At 30.4% G+C, this 23,605-nt stretch overlaps 1 protein-coding gene across 10 annotated transcripts in view; it reads left to right on the top strand.

The window, feature by feature from the left end:
- Positions 1 to 13,671: 13,671 nt before the first annotated feature.
- LOC107857617 overlaps positions 13,672 to 23,605 on the top strand; it is a 17,298-nt gene continuing 7,364 nt past the window's right edge. The window contains exons 1-3 of one of the 10 annotated variants that reach the window (XR_007052113.1): positions 14,267 to 16,418; positions 16,977 to 17,320; positions 21,533 to 21,643. Coding sequence is in view for 1 of the 10 variants with exons in the window: in XM_016702458.2 (XP_016557944.1) it covers positions 14,605 to 14,896; positions 21,533 to 21,639 (399 nt within the window). In the remaining 9 variants the exon portion in view is untranslated. Of the gene's footprint in view, positions 17,321 to 21,532; positions 22,711 to 23,605 lie in introns of those variants that run through there. The other 9 variants (XR_007052112.1, XR_007052116.1, XR_007052117.1 and 6 more) reach the window with 9 other exon arrangements.

Genomic DNA, 23,605 nt, shown 5'->3' on the forward strand with positions numbered 1-23,605 from the left:
ATATATATATATATATATATATATATATTTTAAAAAAAAATATATAAAAAGCATGTGTGTGGGATTACTTTTTTTTTTTTGAAATTATAATTTCTTACATGGCAATGACATGATACTGCGTGGCACTGGTTTAGCAATATCATAGCGCGTGTGTAGTGCTCTCTCCGTTGTGAGGGTGGAATTTTGATTTTAATGTTGAAATTAATTCACTTGAAAGTCTTTAAGGGGGATAAATAATTACCCGATTAGTTTAGGGTTTAAAGTAAGTTTTGCTCATAAGTTGAGGGGGAATTTGATGTCTTTTCTCTTGTTAATTATATTATGATTTATACGACTTTCAATGTAATTTTCAAGTAATATCCCTTTATCCTAATTAATATGACATCGATAACTATTGTAATCTATAATACTTTTTTGAGGTTGTAATTTACTATTTTAAGTTGTTTGTTATTGTAATTTATTATACTCTTCTTGTTCAAACTTTTGTGGTATTGATAGGGAATTTAGACTTTAAAAGTAATGTAATTTTTTAATTATTGTAATTTATAATATATTTTTTATTTCAATTTAAGCGACACATATATAATTTCGAGAGTAAAATAAATATCACGATTGAAATAGCAAAATCGACACATCTTGAATGACTCATAACAACTAACTAAAAGTGTTATAACAAATTGCTATAAAAAATACTTGTGAATTTTTTTTAAGTGGGACTCACATAAGATGTCAAATTAATTTAAAACATCAAGAATTAATTTACCATCTTATGTTTATTTCACCTTTTTAAAATAAATATTGTCAATTTTTAAATACTTAAATGACTCGTAATAATTAATTATAGGTGATTTATAGTAAAATTACAGTTGAAGTAGCTGAAACAAACCATGTCATAAATGTCTATTTTACTTTATAACAACAACAACAAACCCAATGTATTCCCACAGCGTGGTTTATTTTACTTTATAAACGTCTATTTAATTTTTTATTAAATATGATTAATTTTTTAATACATAAATGTCATATAATAATTAATTAGGGGCAATATAGTAAAAATACGAAGCAAGCAGGCAGGCATGTCGACCGTCGCTTGCTTCCAACAACCCTACTCGTGCTTATATATAGTACTAGTGGTGATAGGCCCATGCTGAGCACGGGTCCAACATGTTAAGATTAAACTTTTTAAATTATTATGAAAGCAGTGCATTGATTAGATTGAAAAAAATTCAAAAATAGCAATTTAACAACTATAATTATAACTTTTATAGCAACTGTTTCATTATTACGAAAAATAACAAGTTGTATTTTGTATTTAATTAAAATGTTGCTATATAAATACATATACAAATTGAATAGTAGTTTCTATTTTAACTCCCATCAGTTGGAGTTAAATAAGGGAAGTATTTGTCCTTTAATCCATGCTACTTTTAATTATAAAGACTCCTTTTTCTTGTATGACTCTTTTATTTCTCTTATTTTTTTTTTTTTATCATTTTTCGTCTTTTTTTCTTTTTGGTTTTCTTAATTTTTTCTTTTCTCATATTTTTCTTTTTCTTTTACTATTTTCGTTTCTTTTTTTATCTTTTTATTTTTTTATTTTGATTTCTTTTTTCATTTCCTTTTTTTTCTTTCCACTTTATTTTCACTCTTCTATTTCTCTTCTTTTTTATCCTTTTCATTTTTTTTCTTTATTTGTTTTTCTTTTTTGTTTTCTTATTTTTTTTCTTTCTCATATTTTTCTTTTTCTTTTTCTATTTTTGTTTTCTTCTTCTTCTTCTTCTTTTTTTTCTATTTTTATCTTCTTATTTCTTTTGTATTTAGGTAAAATGTTGCTATATAAATACATATACTAATTGAATAGTAGTTCCTATTTTAATTCCTATTAGTTAGAGTTAAATAAGGGAAGTAATCATCCCTTAATTCATGTTACTTTTAACTATAGTGATTCCTTTTCCTTATATAACTCTTCTATTTCTCTTCTTCTTTATAATTATTCTTCATTTTTTTTTAATCTTCGTTTTCTTATTTTTTTCCTTTCTCATATTTTTCTTTTCCTTTTTCTATTTTCGTTTCTTTTTTTATCATTTTATTTTTTTATTTTGATTTTTTTCTTTTTCTTATTTTTCTTTCCACATTAGTTTTACTCTTCTATTTCTCGTCTTTTTTATCCTTTTTCATTTTTTTCTTTTTTGTTTTGTTATTTTTGTTCCTTTCTCATATTTTTCTTTTCCTTTTTCTATTTTTGTTTCCTTTTTTATCATTTTATTTTTTTTATTTTGATTTTTTTTCTTTCCACTTTATTTTTACTCTTCTATTTCTCTTCTTTTTTATCCCTTTTCGTTTTTTTCTTTTTTGTTTTCTTATTTTTTTTCCTTTCTCATATTTTTCTTTTTCTTTTTCTCTTTTTTTTTCTATTTTTATTTTTTATTTCTTTTATTTTTGCTTGTATTTTTACACTTATATTTCTAGCTTTTACTTCTCTTTCTTTTCTTTTTTTTCATTTTTTACCTCTTTTTCTTTTTTTCTTTTTTTTTCCTTTTTTTCACTCTTCTATCTCTTGCTTTTATTTTTAAAAGGCACATATCTATATCACATATACATAATAAAAAAATATACAAAATACATAGACATACAGATTTGTGTATGTATTTACAGTACAAAATATACATATATATTTGCATATGTATTTATAAAAATACATGTCTGGTCCAAAGTGTATATTATCATATAAAACATAGACAGGTGCGGATCTAGAATTTTAAGTTTGTGGGTTTCTTGAGAAAAATAAAAATTTTAAAATAAGGTCATTGATGGGGTTAGAACGCACAACCAAGAGGGCAATAGTGTTTCAACAAGCATCTTTCTTGCCACTAGATCAATTAAACACTTCATTGTGGGTTCCTAACTTATAATTTTTATATATTTACTAGATTTTTTAATATAAATATAAGACCAGCACAAAATTTATTGGGTTCCCAGGAACCCCCACATTAGCTTCTACATCCGCCCCTGAACATAGATAGATAAACTCATATGTATTTACAAAAATATATACCATAGTCATATTAAACAAAAAATACAAATGCATATGTATTTTCTGAATATATATATATCTACATATTATTTTTAGAATACATACATAGATATCTACATATGTATCTGCGTATGTATTTACAGTACAAAACATACATATATATATCTGTATATGTATTTTCAGAATACATGTCTGGTTCAACGTGTATATTATCATATAAAACATACGTATATAAAGTCCAAAATATATACTATCATATAAAACATGCATATATAAACTCATATGTATTTACAAAATACATACCATAGTGATATTAAACAAAAAATACAAATGCATATTTTAAAACAGTATAAAACAACTATACTATTTATCTTGATATGTATTTATCTTAATTGTATGTTGTAGTTATATTTTTAATTGTATGTTGTGTTGTATTACATTAGTATATTTAATAAATGTAATTGTATTTTATTTTGGCATTTGTATTTCAAGATATACTCCAACAGAACAAATCAGAGTGTACACGTATGACGGTATGCCAAAATATATTTAATTATATTATATACATTTGTAATTACTGTATATTATTACTTATATGTACATATGTATTTGACTCCAGCAAAAAATATATTTTCATATGAATTATGTAAGATATATGTATAGTTGTGCATAAAATACTTATATAAACATAAAAGAGCTGAAAAATACATATAAAGACCTGTAAATACATATGCAGAAGTGAAAAATACATACGCAGAATCGAAAAATACTAATGTCCAATTGAATTTGAATTTTTTAACTAATTTAATTTTTAAAATTTCAGGTTGTACCAATCACAAAATATGTCTATACAATACATGACAAAGAGAAGCATTTTATTATTTTCCTCAAGAAAAAAAAATTTTTATCACGCATTTCAATTAGACGAGATACCATATGTACATGCTTGTGCAATCCTGAATAGCAAGAACCATTTTAAATTTGCTACAGAAAACATCAATGATTTTCTTGTATTTTAAATTTGATAAAATTCATCTCTACGTTGATAGTGATGTAGTGGCATAGTATTTGCCAGTTATGTTATGTTATTGTATTTTGGAGATTCATACTATATTGAATTGAATGAAAGATTTTGACTTTAGTTTTATGTTGCATATTTTATCTTGTTTTCAATTATTGTATAATATGTGTACTTTTCAGTTTTTCAGTACTATTTCAAACAAAATTTACAAATACATATAGAAAACTGTATATATATAATTAACATATACATATAGATTACTGCATGTATTGATCACATATTTAGCAAATACAAATAAAATTAAATAGTTAATTATAATTGCTAATACAAATAGGTATCTGTATAGGTATTTTTTAAATAAAGATATGAATACACCTTAAAACCCATATCATTATGTATATGAGTTTGCTTTACTCTACCGGATGCATTCGTGCTCAAGAACATAGTGTCAGTGATATATTCTTCATAATGTTATTCATATGTTCATCTCTCAGCGTACTTCACAAGAATAGGAATGATTCACATTGCCAATCCATTCACATAAAAATGTTATAAAAATTATAAATTAAAAAATTCAATAATTTTAATTACACATATAATCATTAAGTCAAAACTGCAATCAAAATATGCAACATAACTCTAATTATACAAATGCTAACATAATATATAATTTATTTCTAAAATACACAAATTCATAGAAAATATACAAATAAACTGGTACTATACATTTACATATTAAGATATACAAACAAAGCTATAAATATACAAACATAATCAATATGTACAAACACAAATAATATATACAAATAAAAATCAATAGACTACAATTATTTCACTATTCCGAATGTAGAAACAGATTAATCGACTATACAATTCGATGAAATTCAAAAAAAAAACTTATTACTATTTAACGTATCAAAATTGAGTTTGAACAAACAATAACTCGATCAGTTCGATTTTGATCTAATTCGATGAAATAGTACAGTCGTCTTGATTTTTTTAAATTCATATACAAAATATTCAAAAAACTATTTACTGATAAGAAATTAACGAAAAAATGATTAAAGACATAAAAACGATATCAAACAACATTAAATCGTTTTAAGTTGCTAAAATTAATATACGAAAATAATTTTTTAATTCAATACCTGTAACACCATTGATGATTTATTTTGAATTGTCGAAGCTCATGAAGATAAAAATCTTCAATTGAGTTGATTTTGATTTTAGTTGTTGAAAACTACACTGTAAAACGTCTTTTTTGAGGGAGTGAAGTAATGGAGTGAAATAGGAGAGAGATAAAGTAATGCAGTGAAAATAGGAGAAAGGTAAAGTAATAGAGTGAAAATAGAAGAGAGGTAAAGTAACTGAGTAAAAATAGGTGAGAGGGAGTAAAGCACGCCTTTTTAAAATTTATGGACAAAATAATGTTATTCTTGCTATAAACTGTAATTTAAAAAAATGTGTTGCTATTTATTGTAATTATAGTCTTAAGTATGCTACTTTTTGTAATTTTTTCTAAATTTATGTATAATATGAGTGTATTTAGAAATTTAATTGCAGTTTATATTCTCCTGATAATTTTACTACCTAAAGTTTGGATCTTTCATTAAGTGTCAAGGAAATATATTTATAATTTATGCATGAAGTGGCATAAAAAATTAAATAGTTTTAAATAATTTAAATTTTTAATTATTCTGATTTATAATACTTTTTCTTCTATTTCAATTTAAGTGACACAGATATAATTTTGAGAATCATACAATATCACTACTGAAGTAGCAAAGAGGACATGTCTTAGATGACCCATAATAACTAATTAGAACTGATATAGCAAAATTACTATAAAAATACTTGTGAAAATAATTTAAGTGGGTCTCATATAAGATGTCAAGTTAATTTAAAATATCTAGAATTAATTTATCATTTTATGTATATTTTATCTTTTTTATTCAATATTATTAATTTTTTAATATTTGGATGACTTATAATAATTAATTAGAGGTAATATAGTAAAATTACAATTGAAGCAGCTGCAATAAACATGTCATAAATATCTATTTTACTTTTTGTTATTAAATATTATTAATTTTATAATACGTAAATGATATATAATAATTAATTAGGGCTGATGTAGTAAAATCACTGAGCAAGCAGTGGCCAACAAGCATGTCGACCACCGAAATAAAAAAGTAGTTAAAAAATTAAAATTTTATTTCCTTGTTTACGTATTCTATTCTTCATTTAGTTGTACCTAATAAACATTGATATTTTGATCATTCAAATCTTAGCTCGTAACTATGTATATAATTTTTTGTTTGAATCAAATCATTTAGATCTCAGTAGATGTACTACTTTCATACTTTCTTTTTGACATAAATATTATTATTGCAAAGTATTTCATCCAACCATTTTAAATTTATAATTCTTTATCTATTTTATCCTTGTTATTAAATATTATTTATAATCTAAAACTTATATGACTTATAATAACTATTTAGAAGTGATATAATAAAATTACTATAAAAAGTATTTGTGCAAAAAATCTAAGTGGATTCCATATAAGTTGTCAAGTTAATTTAAAACATCAATGGTTAACTAATTAGAAGCGATATAGTAAAATCATTATAAAAAGTACTTGTGTGAAAAATTTAAGTCGATCACATATAAGTCGTCAAATTACTTTAAAACATCAAGAGTTAACTTCTAATTTTGTTTCTATTTAATTTTTTTTTAATGAAATATTGTCAATTTTTTAATGCTTAGATGATCTATAATAATTAATTAGGGGTGATTTAATAAAATCACGATTGAAGCAGTTGATGCAGACATGTCATGAATGTTTATTATATTTTTTAATTAAATATTACTTATTTTTTAATACATAAATGACTTATAATAATTGATTAGGGATGATGTATTAAAATCACGGTTGAAGTAGTTGAAACAGACATATCATGAATATCTATTTATTTTTTAATTAAATATTATTAATTTTCTAATACATAAATGACTTATAATAATTAATTAGGGATGATACAGTAAAATCATGGTTGAAACAACTGAAGCAGTCGCGTCATAGATATCTATGTACTTTCTTTAATTACATATTATTAATTTTTTAATATGTAAATGACTTATAATAATTAATTAAGGATGATATAGTAAAATCACGTTTGAAACAACTGAAGTAGACGTAACATAAATATCTACTTTACTTTTTAAATTAAATATTATTAATTTTTTAATACATAAATAATTTATAATAAATAATTAAGAATGATATAGTAAATCACGATCGAAGCTATTGAAGCAGACATGTCGTCCACAAGTTTCCTGCTTCAACGACTTTATTGTCATTTATATTAATACTATATAGAAGAGCGAGTAGCAGCTCTTGGAAGCAGGCAGCTGACGGTCGACATGCCTGCTTCCAACTGCTTGTTTGCTTCGTGATTTTACTATATCACCCCTAATTAATTATTATATGACATTTACGTATTAGAAAATTAATAAAATTTAATTTTTAAAAAATAAAATAGATATTTATGACATGTTCACTTCAACTGCTTCAATCATAATTTTTCTATATCGACCCTAAGTAATTATTATAGGTCATCTAAGTATTAAAAGATTAATAATATTTAATAAAAAAATTAAAATATACATAAAATGATAAATTAACTCCTAATGTTTTAAATTAATTTGACATCTTATATGAGGCTCGCTTAAAAAAAATTCACAGGTATTTTTTATAGCAACTTTGCTATATCACTTCTAATTAGTTATTATGAGTCATTCAAGACATATTGGTTACGCTACTTCAATCGTGTTACTATATATAAGTGTGTGTAGAAGTTGCTGGAAGCAGGCAGCTGGCGGTTGTTATGCTTCCTTCCAGCTGCCTGCTTACTCCATGATTTTATTATATCACCCCTAATTAATTATTATATGACATTTACGTATTGGAAAATTAAAAAGTTTATTATTTTAAAAAAAGTAAAATAGATATTTATGACATGTCTGCTTCAGCTGCTTCAACGATAATTTTACTATATTACCCCTAAGTAATTATTATAAGTCATCTAAGTATTAAAAAATTAATAATATTTTATAAAAAAGATAAAATAAACACAAAATGATAAATTAACTCTTGATATTTTAAATTAATTTGACATCTTATATGAGGCCCACTTAAAAAATTTCACAAATATTTTTTTATACAATTTTGCTATATCATTTCTAATTAATTAATATGAGTCACTGAAGACAAATCGTTTCGTTACTTCAATCGTGATATTTGATTGACTCTCGAAATTATATTAGTGTCTCTTAAATTGACATAGAAAAATATTATAAATTGCAATAATTAAACAATTAAATTACTTTTAAAATATAAATTGACTATAAATATCGCAAAAGTTTGAGCAAAAAGAGTATTATAAATTACAATAACAAACAACTTAAAATAGTGAATTATGATGTCGAAAAAGTACTATAAATTAAAATAATTAACGGCTTAAAAATAACATATATTGAGCCCGTGATGGCGCATGCCTTCGGTACCTAGTATTAGTAATAGATAATAGGTATATCACTTAAGTCTAATTTTACATCTCTCAAAAAAAGACATAGACGATGTTTCTAACCTTTCTCAAATCATTTTTTATACTGAATATTTTACCAGTTATACAATACAAATTCATATACTAAGAAAGTTAAATAATATATTTCATACTTATCATTTTCTTTTAAAAAACACTGTAGAAAATTAAAATCATTTTCGGAAAATGATTTCATTCCTTGTTTCAAACCTATTTGAACCATTGAAATCTTCCAAAAAATAAATAAAACTAAAATTCTCTAAATTCCAATTTTTTTTCTTAAAGAATCACCCATAAAACTGAATGGAAGGTGTCTTCCAAGTCTTGATATTAATATTGATGACATCTTTGACCAAGTCAACCTACTTAAAATTTGTTTCAGTAAATTATGGACCAAATTAGCATTTATAAAACTTTTTAAACTTTTTCAAAATTAAAAATAATCCAAAACCCATTTAATTCAAAAACAAAATCAATTTTTTTTAAAATCAAGACCAAAACCGTTCCATTCAATTTTCCCACTTCTCAAACTTCTCCTCTCTCAAATTAGTAGTGTCCCTCTTTTCACAGTAGATCGACGCAAACAGCCACCTCCGGCAACCTCAATTCGGCTTCTTAGTCGTTTTTCAGGTGAAGACTTTTTTTTTAAATTTATTTAAAAAAAGCTAGGAGTTTTGAGTTAATGAAAGAAAAGAAGAGCTGAGTTGTTTTCTCTTCAAAGTTTGAGTTAACAATTTTGAGATTTTATTCTGAAAAAAGAAAGAGAAACCCAAGAAATTCTAATTTTTGGTATTTTGTTCTCTTAATATGGTGGTTGTTGTATTTGTCATATCTTTTTCAGTGAAATATGACTTTGTTGTTGTTGTTGTTATTCTCGAACATTATTGTAAATATTTTTTCGAAAAGTCTATTGTGATAAAATCCAACAACTGTTGAGATTGTACAATAGCTTTTAATGAACACTAGAGCACTTGTGATTATGTTTTGTGTTCTTAAATGAGTCTAAAAGTACAGTAAAATGGCTCCACAAAAAGTTAGCAACAAATTATAGTTTTGGTTAATAAAAATCTCTTCAACAAATTATTTTTTAAAAAATTTGATGTGACAAAATTCATCAACTGTTGAGATTGTGTCATAACTTTTATTGAACACTTGACACTTACTTGTGATTATATTCTTTGTTCTTAAATGAGTCTAAAAGTGTAGTGAAATGGATTCACAAAAAGTTAAGATTTTCAACAAATTGTTGTTTTTGTTGATAAAACTTAGGATCGTCTTCTCTTAAAAATTAAGGTAGTGTGATTGTTAATTAATTTGTGTTATTTATTCTCTCTCAACACTTGATAAGAATATTTTATTGTAAATAATTTATGTAACATCTTTAGTGAAATATGAATTTGTTGTTGTTGTGGTTGTTGTTTTGGAACATCGTTGTAAAAGCGGTGATACTGGTGACTTGTTGTTGGTGTTGTTGTTGTTCTTGAAAATTGGAGAATGGTCTTGATTGAAATTTTTGCTATTGTCCTCTGTTATTATTGGTGTTGTTTTTGCAAGTGTTTTGATTATTCCCGATAGATGACTTATATATCACAACAAATTAGTCACTTGGTGGACAAAAAGAAAATAGTGTGGTAAAATATTGTTAATATCCCAGCAAATTTGTAATATATTAACATATTAAGAATCTGTTGGAACATATTAAGCAACTATTGAAAAAGATACTACAGTATCTTCGCTATTTTGATTTCTTCTAACAAAAGAGTGATCAATTGCAACAGATGAATAAAAATAGCAAGCTACTGTTTTCATTTCTGCCAACAAATGACTCATCTGTTAGAAAAGATTACTCATCCGTTGGAAGAAATCAAAACAACAGCTTTGCTATTTTGATTTCATCCAACAGATGTGTAATGACTCTCTAGGTTATTTTCTCAATTTATGCGCATTTCTGGCATTTTAAGCCTTCCTACAGCAGCTACAGGTCATTTATGACTTGCCAGAACTATCGGTGCAGTTATCGGATAGTTCGTTTGGGTTTGGCTCATTTACCAATTTTGAAGCTTTCACTATTAAGAAATTTATTTTGAATCAAAACTCGTAGTAAATGACCTCGAATGAGAATTTTGATAGTGTCATCAACTTCAAAGCATTGATTTTAGGCTAGGGGAACGTCATATAGTATCTCTGCCGGTGCAGTATAACACTTTATGTAAAATAAATTTCCTTTTATTATCCTTTTATAGGTGGTGAATATCTTGTATAATTCTTCCATAGCTGTTAATTCTTCTCCGTCTTGGGTATATATGGTGTTTAATAGTCCGATCGGAAGACATTAAAGTTCCAGAGCTAGAAGGAGACGTTGGGACACTCCATAAAATCCATAACATTTATCAATCTACTTCTGCAGGTACAAGCAAAGGAGTTAATCGATCAAGATACCAGAATATGAATATGAATAAAATATTTGAAAAACCATTTACACCAAAAACACAAAAAGACCACTTGTTCATACCCCCACAAGTTAACACATACCGAGATAGCCTAAACCAAGATAAAAAAGTTTACAACTACACCGCCCAGAAATACATAGAAAATATATACAGAGTACAAACTTTTCTAAACCATAATCCCAGAGCTACAAACATCAAAGAACCAAACACTAACTATATAACCCAAAAATTACAAGGATATAACAAACTAATTGCACTACCCAAAACTAACCCAAGCCTAGTAAAAACCTGTTTTGACTATGGACTATTAAACACCATATATACCCAAGACGGAGAAGAATTAACAGCTATAGAAGAATTATACAAGATATTCACCACCTACAAAAGGATAACAAAAGGAAATTTATTTTACATAAAGTGTTATACTGCACCGGCAGAAACACTATATGACGAAATAAAACCAGTTATACAAGTTGTAAAGATAGGACTAACTAGAGATATGATCATACCAGAAGATATTACACAGCAACCGGAGATACCCAGAATTGAGATACCCGACTTCTACGCAAACAAACGACTTATTGGACTAGCTACGATTATCCAAGAACTAGCAAATAATTATACTAATGGAAACCCAATATGGAGCTATTATTCGAGAGATCATCAAATGATTTACTCTAATTCAAAAGAGCTACGACAAGCAGATATGGAAGATGTCAGACAATGGATAATGACATTACTTAACCCAGAAAAACAATCTACCGCAAGAGCAATTAAAAAAGGATTTATTTCAGACGGACTACTGACAAGATATTGTAAAATAATTGGACACAAATATCCAGATCACCAATGTTCAAGATGTAATGGAGAAGATAACATTATTCCAGAAGTACATCTAGAATAAAAGAAAACAAAATGCCAGCTGGAAAGATAGGATAAGAAGCAATAATGGAGATATAGCAGATACGACAAGATCCACGGAGACAAGATATTGAATTATTGTACAAAGTCTTTAGACTTTACGTAAAAGTTGTAATAATTGTAGATTTTTAGGCTTGTAGGTTTGTAGAAAATTTAAAGGCTAGGTAGTAGCCTCCTTTTTTGACTTTTTTAGTAGTTGTTTTACATTTAAAAAAAAACGTGTGAAGATTGTAAAGTTTTTCATTCTATAAATGAAGGCAACTGAAGGCATTGCAAAGCAAGCCTTCATGCGTTGAAGCAAATACTCTCTCCATTCCACAACAAATATTTTACTCAGTTAATTAAACAGACATATTTCAATGAAAAAAGCTATGGAGGAACAAACTTCAGAAATATCAAAACGACCCGAACAGGTATATTTATTTATGATTATGAATAGCTAAATTCATAATTCCCAACAATCATGATATGATAAAATAAATTCATATTAGTTACTTTATAGTGGAATTATTCGAAGAATAATATGTTAAGAAGTTTATTAACAAAGCGGAAACGGAGAAAAGTCCCTAAGGACTATGCCATCCTAAAGGTGAAACCAATGAGGCAAGAAGCTGTGGTGGGGAGTAACCAGAGTAGAGGCGCTGTTTAAGGGAAAAAGTATCCGGATTACCATGTTAATAGTAACCGAAGAACATATTATTTAAGAATAATCTAGTATATAGTAATCTAAGATGACCATATTTTGTTATGTACATGGTTGAAGGGAATATTTTGAAAAAAGCAATTCTATGAAAATGAATAATTATGATGTGATGGTAGATAAATTTAAAAATACTTATTTTGTATGTACTTAAAGATATAAAAGTAGTAGATATAAGAAAAATCATATTAGAAAAAGCATTTGGTAAATATTACATGACTAGAGTAAATTATATACCATACCTATCTAATTACTCTTACAAATACTTACCATGATAAATTACATAGAATTTTTAGAAAAAGATATAAGAAACATACAGTTACTAGAAAAACAGATAAAAATAAATATAGACAAATACATGGAAAATAAAGATATAAAATACATAGAATTTCTTAATAAAAAAATGCAAGAACTACTAAGGCTAAAACAAACAACTACAAAATATTATAATAAAACCAATTTTAAAAGATAGATTATCTAGATTATCTTAAAATTTTAATCTTATATATACTTAAAGATATAGAAATAATAGATATTAAGAAAATAATATTAGAAAAAGTAATAGACTATGAAATTGAAACTATAAATTGGCTAGAACAGTTATACGAAGAAATTTACCCAGAAGGATATTATACAGATTAAGAGATGTTAGATTATATTAGAAAAACTAGAGAAAATCAAGATAATCTAAATAATGAAATTAATTATAGAAACCGAATTAGGGACTATAGATTATATCTCATTTTGGACTATTCAGTGGATTATATGAAAAAATAAAACTATAGGTGTGGGCTCCATGTTTAGTTGAAATGATCTCAGATGAAAGTTTTAATGATTTCATTGGGTCCAGCATGTTAAATTTGGTATGGTAGCATAGTTCGTTTGCACGCATGAGATTTCAAACAAATTATAAGAACCCGGTCGAAGTTCATTTTGGACTTAACCAAAATCTGGTGTCTGATAACTGGTATTACCGCTTTAGTAATCAAAGAGCCGCTTTAGCGACCTTGAGCCAATTAAGAGGCCTTGGCCATTTGGCTGAGGTCCGGTTTAGCGGTCAAGGACCGCTTTAGCAGACTTGTTTCACTTAAGCGGGCAAGTAGCCGCTTTAGAGGCATCTGGGGATTGTTAAATCCCCTTTTTCACCCGAATTTCTCATTCAATTTTCAACCATTTATCCACCATTTTGAGAGCTTTAAGAGAGGAAAAGTATGGGGAATCATCTATTGAGGCTAAGGTAATATTAGCCTAACACTCCTTGGTCATTTCTCATTATTTTTTCCATCAATTTTCATCCCATTTCATTGTAAATTCTTAGAAATTAAGTTTTTAAATTCTAAGATCTTAAGGGATGATTTGGGCCTTGATTTATGCACCATTTGTGCTCAAATTTTTAGCATATATCCCTTGTTCTTCAAGAGACCTCATGACAAATTCAATTTTGAATTCCATCTGAGGGCCCCACAGGTACGTTCTTGACCCGAATTCTGACTTGATTTTTTATATAGAAATATGAATCTTATTTTACTTCTAAGGACGTGTAGATTACCACTTTGATATCATGACGGCGTTTCAAGATCGTGGAGCAAGGACTAACAATTTGTGGATGACTCAAGACTTGTTGTTTAGCATTTATGTAGGCTTTAATCTACTCTACTTCATGAGATAGTGCATGATATATATTGCATATTAAGTAAGAATGTTACAATATGATTATGGTCGAATACCATGACTTAGCCTAATTTAGAAGTTTGGGATAAAAGGGTGAATCGTCCCTTAAAGATGAAATACTTGTTATGGAAAAGTCATTTTGTGGGAGGATGCTCTCAGCGCACATTTGCAAGGTCGCTAACGTGCACCTAGGGTAAATCTTCATGGCAATCACTGAAAAACCAGTGGAAACACCAACGAAATTAGTGACTCCTCGGGATGAAATAAACTGCTCTTTGCCTTCACTGACTTTTGGGAACTTCCTTTCCCTCAGGTATCGGTCTATTCCTGAGGAGGATGAGGCACCAAGCATGAATTCAGACTCACTGACATCAGTCCACCTTCGAAATTTTGGATCTATATGTCCAAATAGGAAACTACAATTCTCAGAACACGCACCTCCTGCTCAGCAACCAGTAAAGAAGGAATCCTCTAAGAATTGCAAGGTTGGAACAGGTAAAACACTCTCTTATATTCCTTCGAATACGGAAGATGGTAAAATCTATGTGAATATCGTTGAGGATGACTTGAAAGAACAAACACAATACTGGCAGAATGCCTTAATTGGGCTTTTGGTTGGGGACACCCCCTACCAAAACTCTATGGAGAGTTTTGTGTCAAATATCTGGGATTTTATTGATACGCCATAAACTTTGGGGCATGAATCCGGTTATTTTATTTTTTGATATGATTCAAGTGAAGATCGCGATAAAGTTCTACTCAATGGCCCCTATACATTTCATAATAAACCTTTTGTAGTTCAACCATGGGAGATTGATTTTGAGTTTGACCCTAATTGTATCACATCAATCCCGCTATGGATAACATTGCCTATGCTACCTGTTGGATATTGGTCTGGTAAAGCTTTAAGCAAAATTGCAAGAAGAATTGGACGACCTTTGCACCCTGACCACTTTACTGCTATATGGAACGTATCTTATATGCTCGAGTCTGTGTGGAAGTGGATGCTTTTCAACCACTGATAAACTCTGTAGAAATGGTGACCCCTACGGATATGTTCCACCAGCCTATAGAGTATGACTGGAAACCTCATTTCTGCAACCACTGCCTACGATTTGGGCATGCTTTTGAGGATTGTCGAAAGGAAGTTAAAACTAAAGAACAAGAGAATGAATTCCAAGAGAAGCCGAAAAAAGGAGAAGAAATAGAATAAGAAGAAAACCTATGCGCCAAGATTGGCAAGCTAAGAAAAATAAGACCACAACAACTGAAGCCAACAATGCAAACCAAATCCAAGCTGACCATGATCAAACCCAGTCTAGGGATGAACTGTTGGCTACTCAAGTGGGAACAAAACTTATGACTAAAAGAAATGGATTAGAAGAAGGTACTAGCACCTCTGGGAATGATAATAGGTTCTCAGTTCTGGAAGCTATAGGTGAACAAGAGGAAGAGCCAGGTGACCCTGACATGCCTCCAATATTAGATGATATGTGCAACATAAAACTTGAGGGGTTTAAACCAACCCCTCAAACAGAAGAAGCTTAAACTCTTTCTGAATAACCAGAAGATTGATCTGATGGGATGTTTAGAGATATAGGTAAACAACACAAAAGCTCCATTATCCTGAATAAGGTTGCATAAGGATGGAACAATATTTGTAATTATGCAGAGAACCAAAATGGTAGAATCTGAGTACTGTGGAGATCATAAATACATGTGTAAGTATTGGTGACACATGAGAAATTTATGCACTATTATGTTGAAAGCCCTGCAGAATTCTTTGCTGCCTATATTACAATTGTTTATGCAAAAAACACTGCTGCAAAAAGAGTATCAATGTGGACTGGTTTGGTGGGGCTGAGTACTAGCATTCAGGAACCATGGATCTTAAGTGGGGATTTCAATACCCTCTTGAGTTCAGATGACAGATTGGGGCTCCCCTGTTACTTGTGCTGAAATACAGGACTTCAAGAATTGCTTGGATCATTTGCAGATCACCCTTTTGAGGTATAAGGTATGCTATTACTCCTTTTGTAGTAAACAGGACCAACAACATAGAGTTTACTCAAGAATAGATTGGGATTTAGGCAACTACCAGTGGCTACAAAGTTATGGTGCAGTGGAGGATGACTACTTGCTACCAGGAATATCTCACCATTCCCTAATCTTGATGCACTGTAATCCAACTCTGAGCAATCGACCAAACCCATTCAAACTATATTCTACTGTCATGCAGCATCACCAAGACATTATTTCAGGAACTTGGGCACATAGATATGCTAGAACCAGAATGTATCAGTTAGCTCAGAAGTTGAAAGCACTCAAAGAAAATCTCAACTCTCATATGGCTTCCTATGAAAGACACTTACAAACTACCAGACAACAACTTATAGTTGTTCAGGATAAAATAACCAATGATGGGTTTAATCAGAACCTGATAGAGGAGGAAAAATGCTTATTCAAAAAATGCACCATTGGAGCCTAGTGGAAGAACAAGCTCTAAGACAAAAATCCAGGGCTATATAGATTTCTTGTGGAGATTCTAACTCAAAATTTTTCATGATCAACGCAGGATAAGGGCAAATAGAAATGCAATTACCTCAATCTACACTGACCAAGGGGAAAAGCTCAGAGAACCAACACAGGTGGAATAAAAATTTGTAACTTTATTTACCAGACTGTTAGAAACTGCAACAATTGGGATGCCTTTGCCAAATTCTGAAGTAATCAAAAGAGGTACACAAAAAATTAACCTCATAAAGGAAGTCACAGGGGAGGAAATATTGAATGCTATCAAAGACATGCCGAGTGAGAAATCACCAGGCGTGGATAGTGTGCCAATTGAGTTCTATACTAGTCAATAGAGCATAGTGAAGACTGATGTGCTACTGACTATGCAAGAATTTTTCCATTCAGGTAAACTTCTTAAGACCTTCAGCTGTACTGTGACACTTGTGCCAAAGTTTCCTTCTCCTACAACAGTTAAAGATTACAGACCAAGAGCATGTTGTATTACTTTCTACAAGATTATAAAAAAGGTGCTTACTAATAGAATGAAAGATGTAATGTATACTATTATCATCCTTTTCTAGTCAACTTTCATAAAAAGGGGATCTATTATTGATAATGTGATTTTTATCCATGAATTACTCAAATGGTACAATAGGAAAGGTTTATCTCCTAGGTGTGTGATGAAGTTTGATTTAAGAAAAGCTTATGATAGTGTTGAGTGGTGCTTCCTAAAAAAATGCTGGTAGAAATTGGCTTTCCTAAAAAATTTATTGGCTGGGTAGTAGAGTGTGTCACCACTGTGACTTATTCCTTAGGACTCAATGGGGGACTTACTAAGCCATTCCAAGGGAAGAGGGGGATCAGGCAAAGTGATCCATATCACCTTATTTGTTTGTGATTGCCATGAAATATCTTAATAGAGAACTAGCTCACATCACTTCAAATCCTAGCTTCCAGTTCCACCCAGGTGTAAGAAATTAGGTGTATTCCATATATGTTTTGCTGATGATCTACTTATGTTCCGCAAAGCTGATGCTTCCTCTATAGAACTCCTGAAACAAGCATTTGATAGATTCTCTGCTGCCTCTGACTTTATGTTAATTAGGAAAATTGCTCCATTTTTATGTCAGGTTTCAAAGAATCAGTAAAATAACATCTACTATAAACATTGGGATTTAATGAAGGGTCTCTTCCATTCAAGTACCTAGGGGTACTACTATCTTACAGGAAGCTAACAGTGGATCAATGCTACCCCTTGGTAAAAAAATTCTTAAGAGAATGAAGTGTTGGTCTACCACACTTCGATCTTACTCTAGAAGGCTACAGTTGATAAAATCTATAGTGTTTGGCATACACACTTACTGGGCGCAGATATTCATACTACCTAAGAAGATCATGAAATTTATAAATTCTCATTGTAGGGTATTCTTGTAGACTAGTCACACATGCCCTTCAAAGAGAGCATTAGTATCTTGGGAAAAGTTATGTTTGCCTAAGGTAGTCACACATGCCCTTCAAAGAGAGCATTAGTATCTTGGGAAAAGTTATGTTTGCCTAAGGTAGCAGGTAGACTAAACATATTGAATCTCTGCAACTGGAACAAAGAAGCAGTTGCAAAACAGGTGTGGGCTTTAACCAAAAAAGCTTGATTGCTTATGGATTAAATGGGTGCATGCCTATTACACAAGGGTGATTCTATAGAAGACTGGTGAATCCCAAAAAATGCTACTTGGGTAGTAAGGAAAGTGATTTAATCTAGGAAGGTAATTATGCTTGCACCTGGTCTACAGGGTAACTTCTAGGATAGATTAAACTAGCAAAAGGTGCAAGGGAAATTCTCTATCAAGAGCTGTACCTAGCCATTCCCCCTGACATACCAAAAGTTCCCTGGAAGAGGATTATTCTTCAACCAAGCATTCATCCAAGGCACAAATTTATTCTGTGGCTTGCATTATTGAAGAGATTAGCAACAATTGACAGACTTGCAAAATTTGGAATTAATATGGATACCTCATATGTCTATTGTCATAATGCTGAAGAAACGCATGCTCACCTATTCTTTAAATATCCAATAACCAGAGGATTATGGTACAGATTACTATCATGGCTAGGTATTCAAAGAAACATAGGAGATTGGCAGCAGGAAGTAGATTGGCTGGCAAACTGGGCAAGAGGCAAAGTGGGAAAAAAAGCTATACCATCCTGTGTGTTTGCATTGCTGATATATATAATATGGAGAGAAAGGAAACAAATGAGATTTTAGCAGGGGAGATTCAGGAAGATAGAGTTTGCAAAAAAATAGTTGTGCACATTTGCATTAGTGGCAGAAAATAAAAAAAAGTGGAATGCAATTCCGCAACAGCTAATCGCCATACCCTAAAGAAGTATTTTCAGTCTTGTTATGTTTATTTAGTTTCTTGTAGTCCTATAAGACCAGTGGTTCCGTGGTTGTTACTGTGAGCTTACTGGATTTTTCTTTTATATTTTGAGAGATAGTTGGTCCGCTCTATCTAGTCCTGTAAATTCGTTACTTGGTGAAATAATTTTTTTTATTTACCAAAAAAAATACTTGTTATGTCTATAGGACCCTATCACCGTATTTTACTAGCATGTTGATGCTAAGGACCCTTTAGTATAAGGTTTATTTCTTGACTTAGTGGATTGGATCATAGTTTTCCCTGGATTATAGTATATATTTATGCTAGTATTATACTGTTGGGCCTGTGGTCGTGGTTATGATACTAGTTGGACCCCAAGTGAGTATTATATTTTTATAAAGGATGTGGCTTTAGTCTATAGAGGCTTGGTCGCTTATGATTGTATTATTTAGATACTGGTGATGGCACACAGACTTTGGTACATTCATGCTCACTTAGTAGTACGATTTTTGACTAAATCATGATTTTACTATCATTTTTTAAAAAGAAAATTTATCCCTAATTTCCACTTTTAAACAGACTCTTTTATATCAAAAATCACACCACCTTAATGGACGATTTATGATCTTTTACAACTAAAAATGATGTTTTGGAAATTAAATCGAGATTGATTCTAGTTCTTGATTTTATCCACTCGCTTACTACTATTTACTCTGGCTGAGAGAAAGATTTTGATCCATTCTACTCTATTACAATGATTTAGTCCCAAAACTAATTTGGGGTGATGGATTTACAGACTCACACTCTTTTAGCCACGGTTCAAGTCCGTATATATATTATATATGCATATCTTCGGTACTGGACAAATTGGACTGGTGATGATGATTATTGGAGATCCTGAACCAGGACCAGGCTAGTGTACAAATATTCTTGAATCCCCTAAGGGCCTCTTCATTTGTGATCGTCGTATTGGGGAAGATAGGTCATTGTAGGTTCTGCCTTTGTGAGCCGTCGAGTTGGAGGAGGTGTATACACTGGGTGTATTATGGCATTTGGGTCATATATGGTACTATAGATTTACATTGCACTAATTATTCATATGCGTTGCCTTTGACCAGTATGCTGTTTGTTTCTTATATATATCGGCCTTATAAGGGATTACATAGGTATATACTATGATTGTTGTTTTTTGAGTGTTGATTGAACCTTTTGGGTTTATGGAGCCCTGGTTAGGTATTGTTTATTTGGACTAGCCAGTTACTTTATTGTTGTTGTTATGGTTTGTTTGTGGCAGACTGATATGGATTGATACTGAGGGACCTCGTGACAGATTCAATTTTGGACCCAAATTCTAACACGATCTTTTATATAGAAATATGGATCTTGTTTTACTCCAAATGATATGTAGATTACTATTTTGATAGCATGACAACATTTCGGGATCGTGGAGCAAGCACTAGCGATTTGTGGATGACTTTAGACTTACTATTGGCATCGAAGTTGGCTTCAATATACTCTTATTCATGAGATAAAGTATAATATATATTGCATGTTAGGTAAGGATGTTTGGATTTGATTATGGGTAGAATATCATGACTTAGCCTAATTTAGGATTTCATTGTATATAAGGGTAAATCAACCTTTAAGATGAAATACTTGTTAAGTCTATAGGACCCTATCACCTTAGATTAATAGCATATTGAGCATAGTTGATGCTAAGGACCCTTTAGTATAAGGTTTATTTCATAACTTGTGGATTGGATCATAGTTTTCTTTGAATTATATTATATATGTATGCTAGTGTTATACTGTTGGGATCGAGGTCGTGGTTAGGATACCAGTCGGACTCCAAGTGAGTATTATTCTTATAAAGGACGTGGTTTTAGTCTATAGAGGCTTGGCCGCTTATGATTGTATTGTTTGGATACATGTGATGGAATGCATAGGCATTGGTACATTCACTCTCACTTAGTGGTATGATTTTCGACTAAATCATGATTTTACTGTTGTTTTCTAAAAGGGGAATTTATCCCAAATTTTCACTTTAAATGGACTCTTTTAAATAGGAAATTGTACCACCTTATGGATGATTTAAGAGATTTTGCATCGAAAAATGATGTTTTGAAAATTAAATCAAGATTAATTTCGTTCCTTGATTTTATCCACTCTTTTACTACTACTATTTACTCCGATCGAGAGAGAGAGATTCTGACCTTTCTACTTTATTATGATGATTTAGTTTCAGAGTTGATCAGAGGCAATGGAAATATCATGTTGATGACTTATGCTCAACAAATTGAGGAAGAAAAGATAAAGGAAGGTTACAGGATGAATAAGTGGGCCTGAACAGGTAGGTTTGACTTTTTTCATCAGAAATTATGTAGTGGAAATTGCTCTCAGTTTGCCAAGAAATAAGCAAAGCTTAGAATCAAATAGTAGAGCTATATCACCAGTAGTGGACTCTCTCTTCTTAATCTTTATTCATAGTATAACTTCATCTTTTCTTTGTACAAAGTTGAACTCTCATTGCTTTAAGACGAAACTCATCCATCTTATTAAATTGCTCAAGTCTTAACTTTGCTGCATTATTCCATGCTGATTCAACCTCTTGAGGGCCCAAATGCCTTGGGGTCAAGTTCGACAAGAAAGTAATGATTTTCCAAACACGAGCTGATATGGACAAACACCAACAGGGGTCTTAAATGTTGTCCGGTAAGCCTATAATGCATCACCAAACATTCTAGCTCAATTTGTTCTATTGACTGTCACAGTCTTCACAAAAATAAAATTGATCTCTCAATTGGAGACCTCTACTTGCCCACTTGATTAAAGATGGTAAGGTGTTTCCACCTTATGTTTCACACCATATCATTCAAGCGAGTCTCTGAACAAAAATTACATAAGTGAGAACCCCATCCCTGATAATGGCCCTCGACATACCAAATCCTAAATAGGGTTCTAAGGTGCCAAAAAGCCTTTTATAGCTGAAGTAAAAATAGGCAAGGAAATTATGAAACTGGCACAACTTTTTACTACAGAGAAGGGACCTCGATGTCGATGAAATCCACAATAATAAGCTAACGTGCTTCTTGATCACCAAATTGATGTTGACTTAGGCTTCAATGATTTTGTATTACTAATGTTTCTGCTAGTTTTGTAGGTACAAAAGGAGGTATAAGGAAGAATATCATTCATAGCCTTAGAATCTCTTGAAGATGAATTTTATGAACACTATGTTTATAATCATGAGTGATATGTTGGTGAGATCTAATCCAAATATGAATGTGAAATAAATGGGACTTATGGATCTTATGATGAACATGAAAGATTATAAGTACCTTATGATGAATTCGATAGTGAAGATGAAGGGTATGGGGGTTCTCATATTACATACCATAGTGATGAAGACAATATGAGGTATGGTTCTTTCTCTTTTATGTCTTATGAAATCTTTGAGGATGATTGTGATAAAAGGTGTGAGGATATAAATATGTGGGCAAAACCAATTCGAAGACGTCGTATGGACCATAGGCGAAGAACATTCTCTACTTCTTATAGTGCAAAAACTTGTACTTCTTATCCTTATTCTAATGTGACTTGTTCTCGACATGGAAATAATATTGGAACTAGGATAGAATGATCCATATTCCATGGAAGTAGAGTAAGCTCAATATTTTAAAATGTGGCAAGACCTCGAGAGGCGGCTTCTTAGAACAAAAGTGACTTTTTAGTGTTGTACGGTTTGATATTAAACTTGATACTCAATGTCTTGTACATACCATATCCACGAAGTAGTGAAATATTTAGGGTTATCTCTACATGCAATTCAAAATCCTATTCAAGATGTAAGAGGGTTTTGGATTGATCAACAAGTAAGGGTACTCATTTCACTTGGGGAGTATCAAGAAGAGGTATGGTGTGGTGTGAGAATAGTTGATACTTGTAATATTCATTTAGGATGTTCCAGGTTTCAAAATTATAATGTCTCATATGTGTGTGACTTCAATGTTGAAAACCAAGGTGAAGATAATCATTCATGTGAGCTACAAGGTAACAAAGCTAAACCTTAAACTTTGCTAAAAGTAAAAGATCATTGTGTGGCTAGTAGTCAATTGAGGGTAAGTGATAGTTTGTTTTCATGTGATCTTAATGATTCTTTTCCACATAGTGATAATGTATTTGTTGAGACTGTTCATACACTAGTTGATCCAACTGATGACCGAATTTATTCTTCTGGTAAGATCAATTTGTGTCCACCTAGTGTTGGCACTTGTACCTTTAGTGATAGTACATTGTCATGTGAGTCGTTGCC

Source organism: Capsicum annuum, chromosome 2 (genome assembly GCF_002878395.1).
Source record: "Capsicum annuum cultivar UCD-10X-F1 chromosome 2, UCD10Xv1.1, whole genome shotgun sequence".
NCBI lineage: Eukaryota > Viridiplantae > Streptophyta > Magnoliopsida > Solanales > Solanaceae > Capsicum > Capsicum annuum.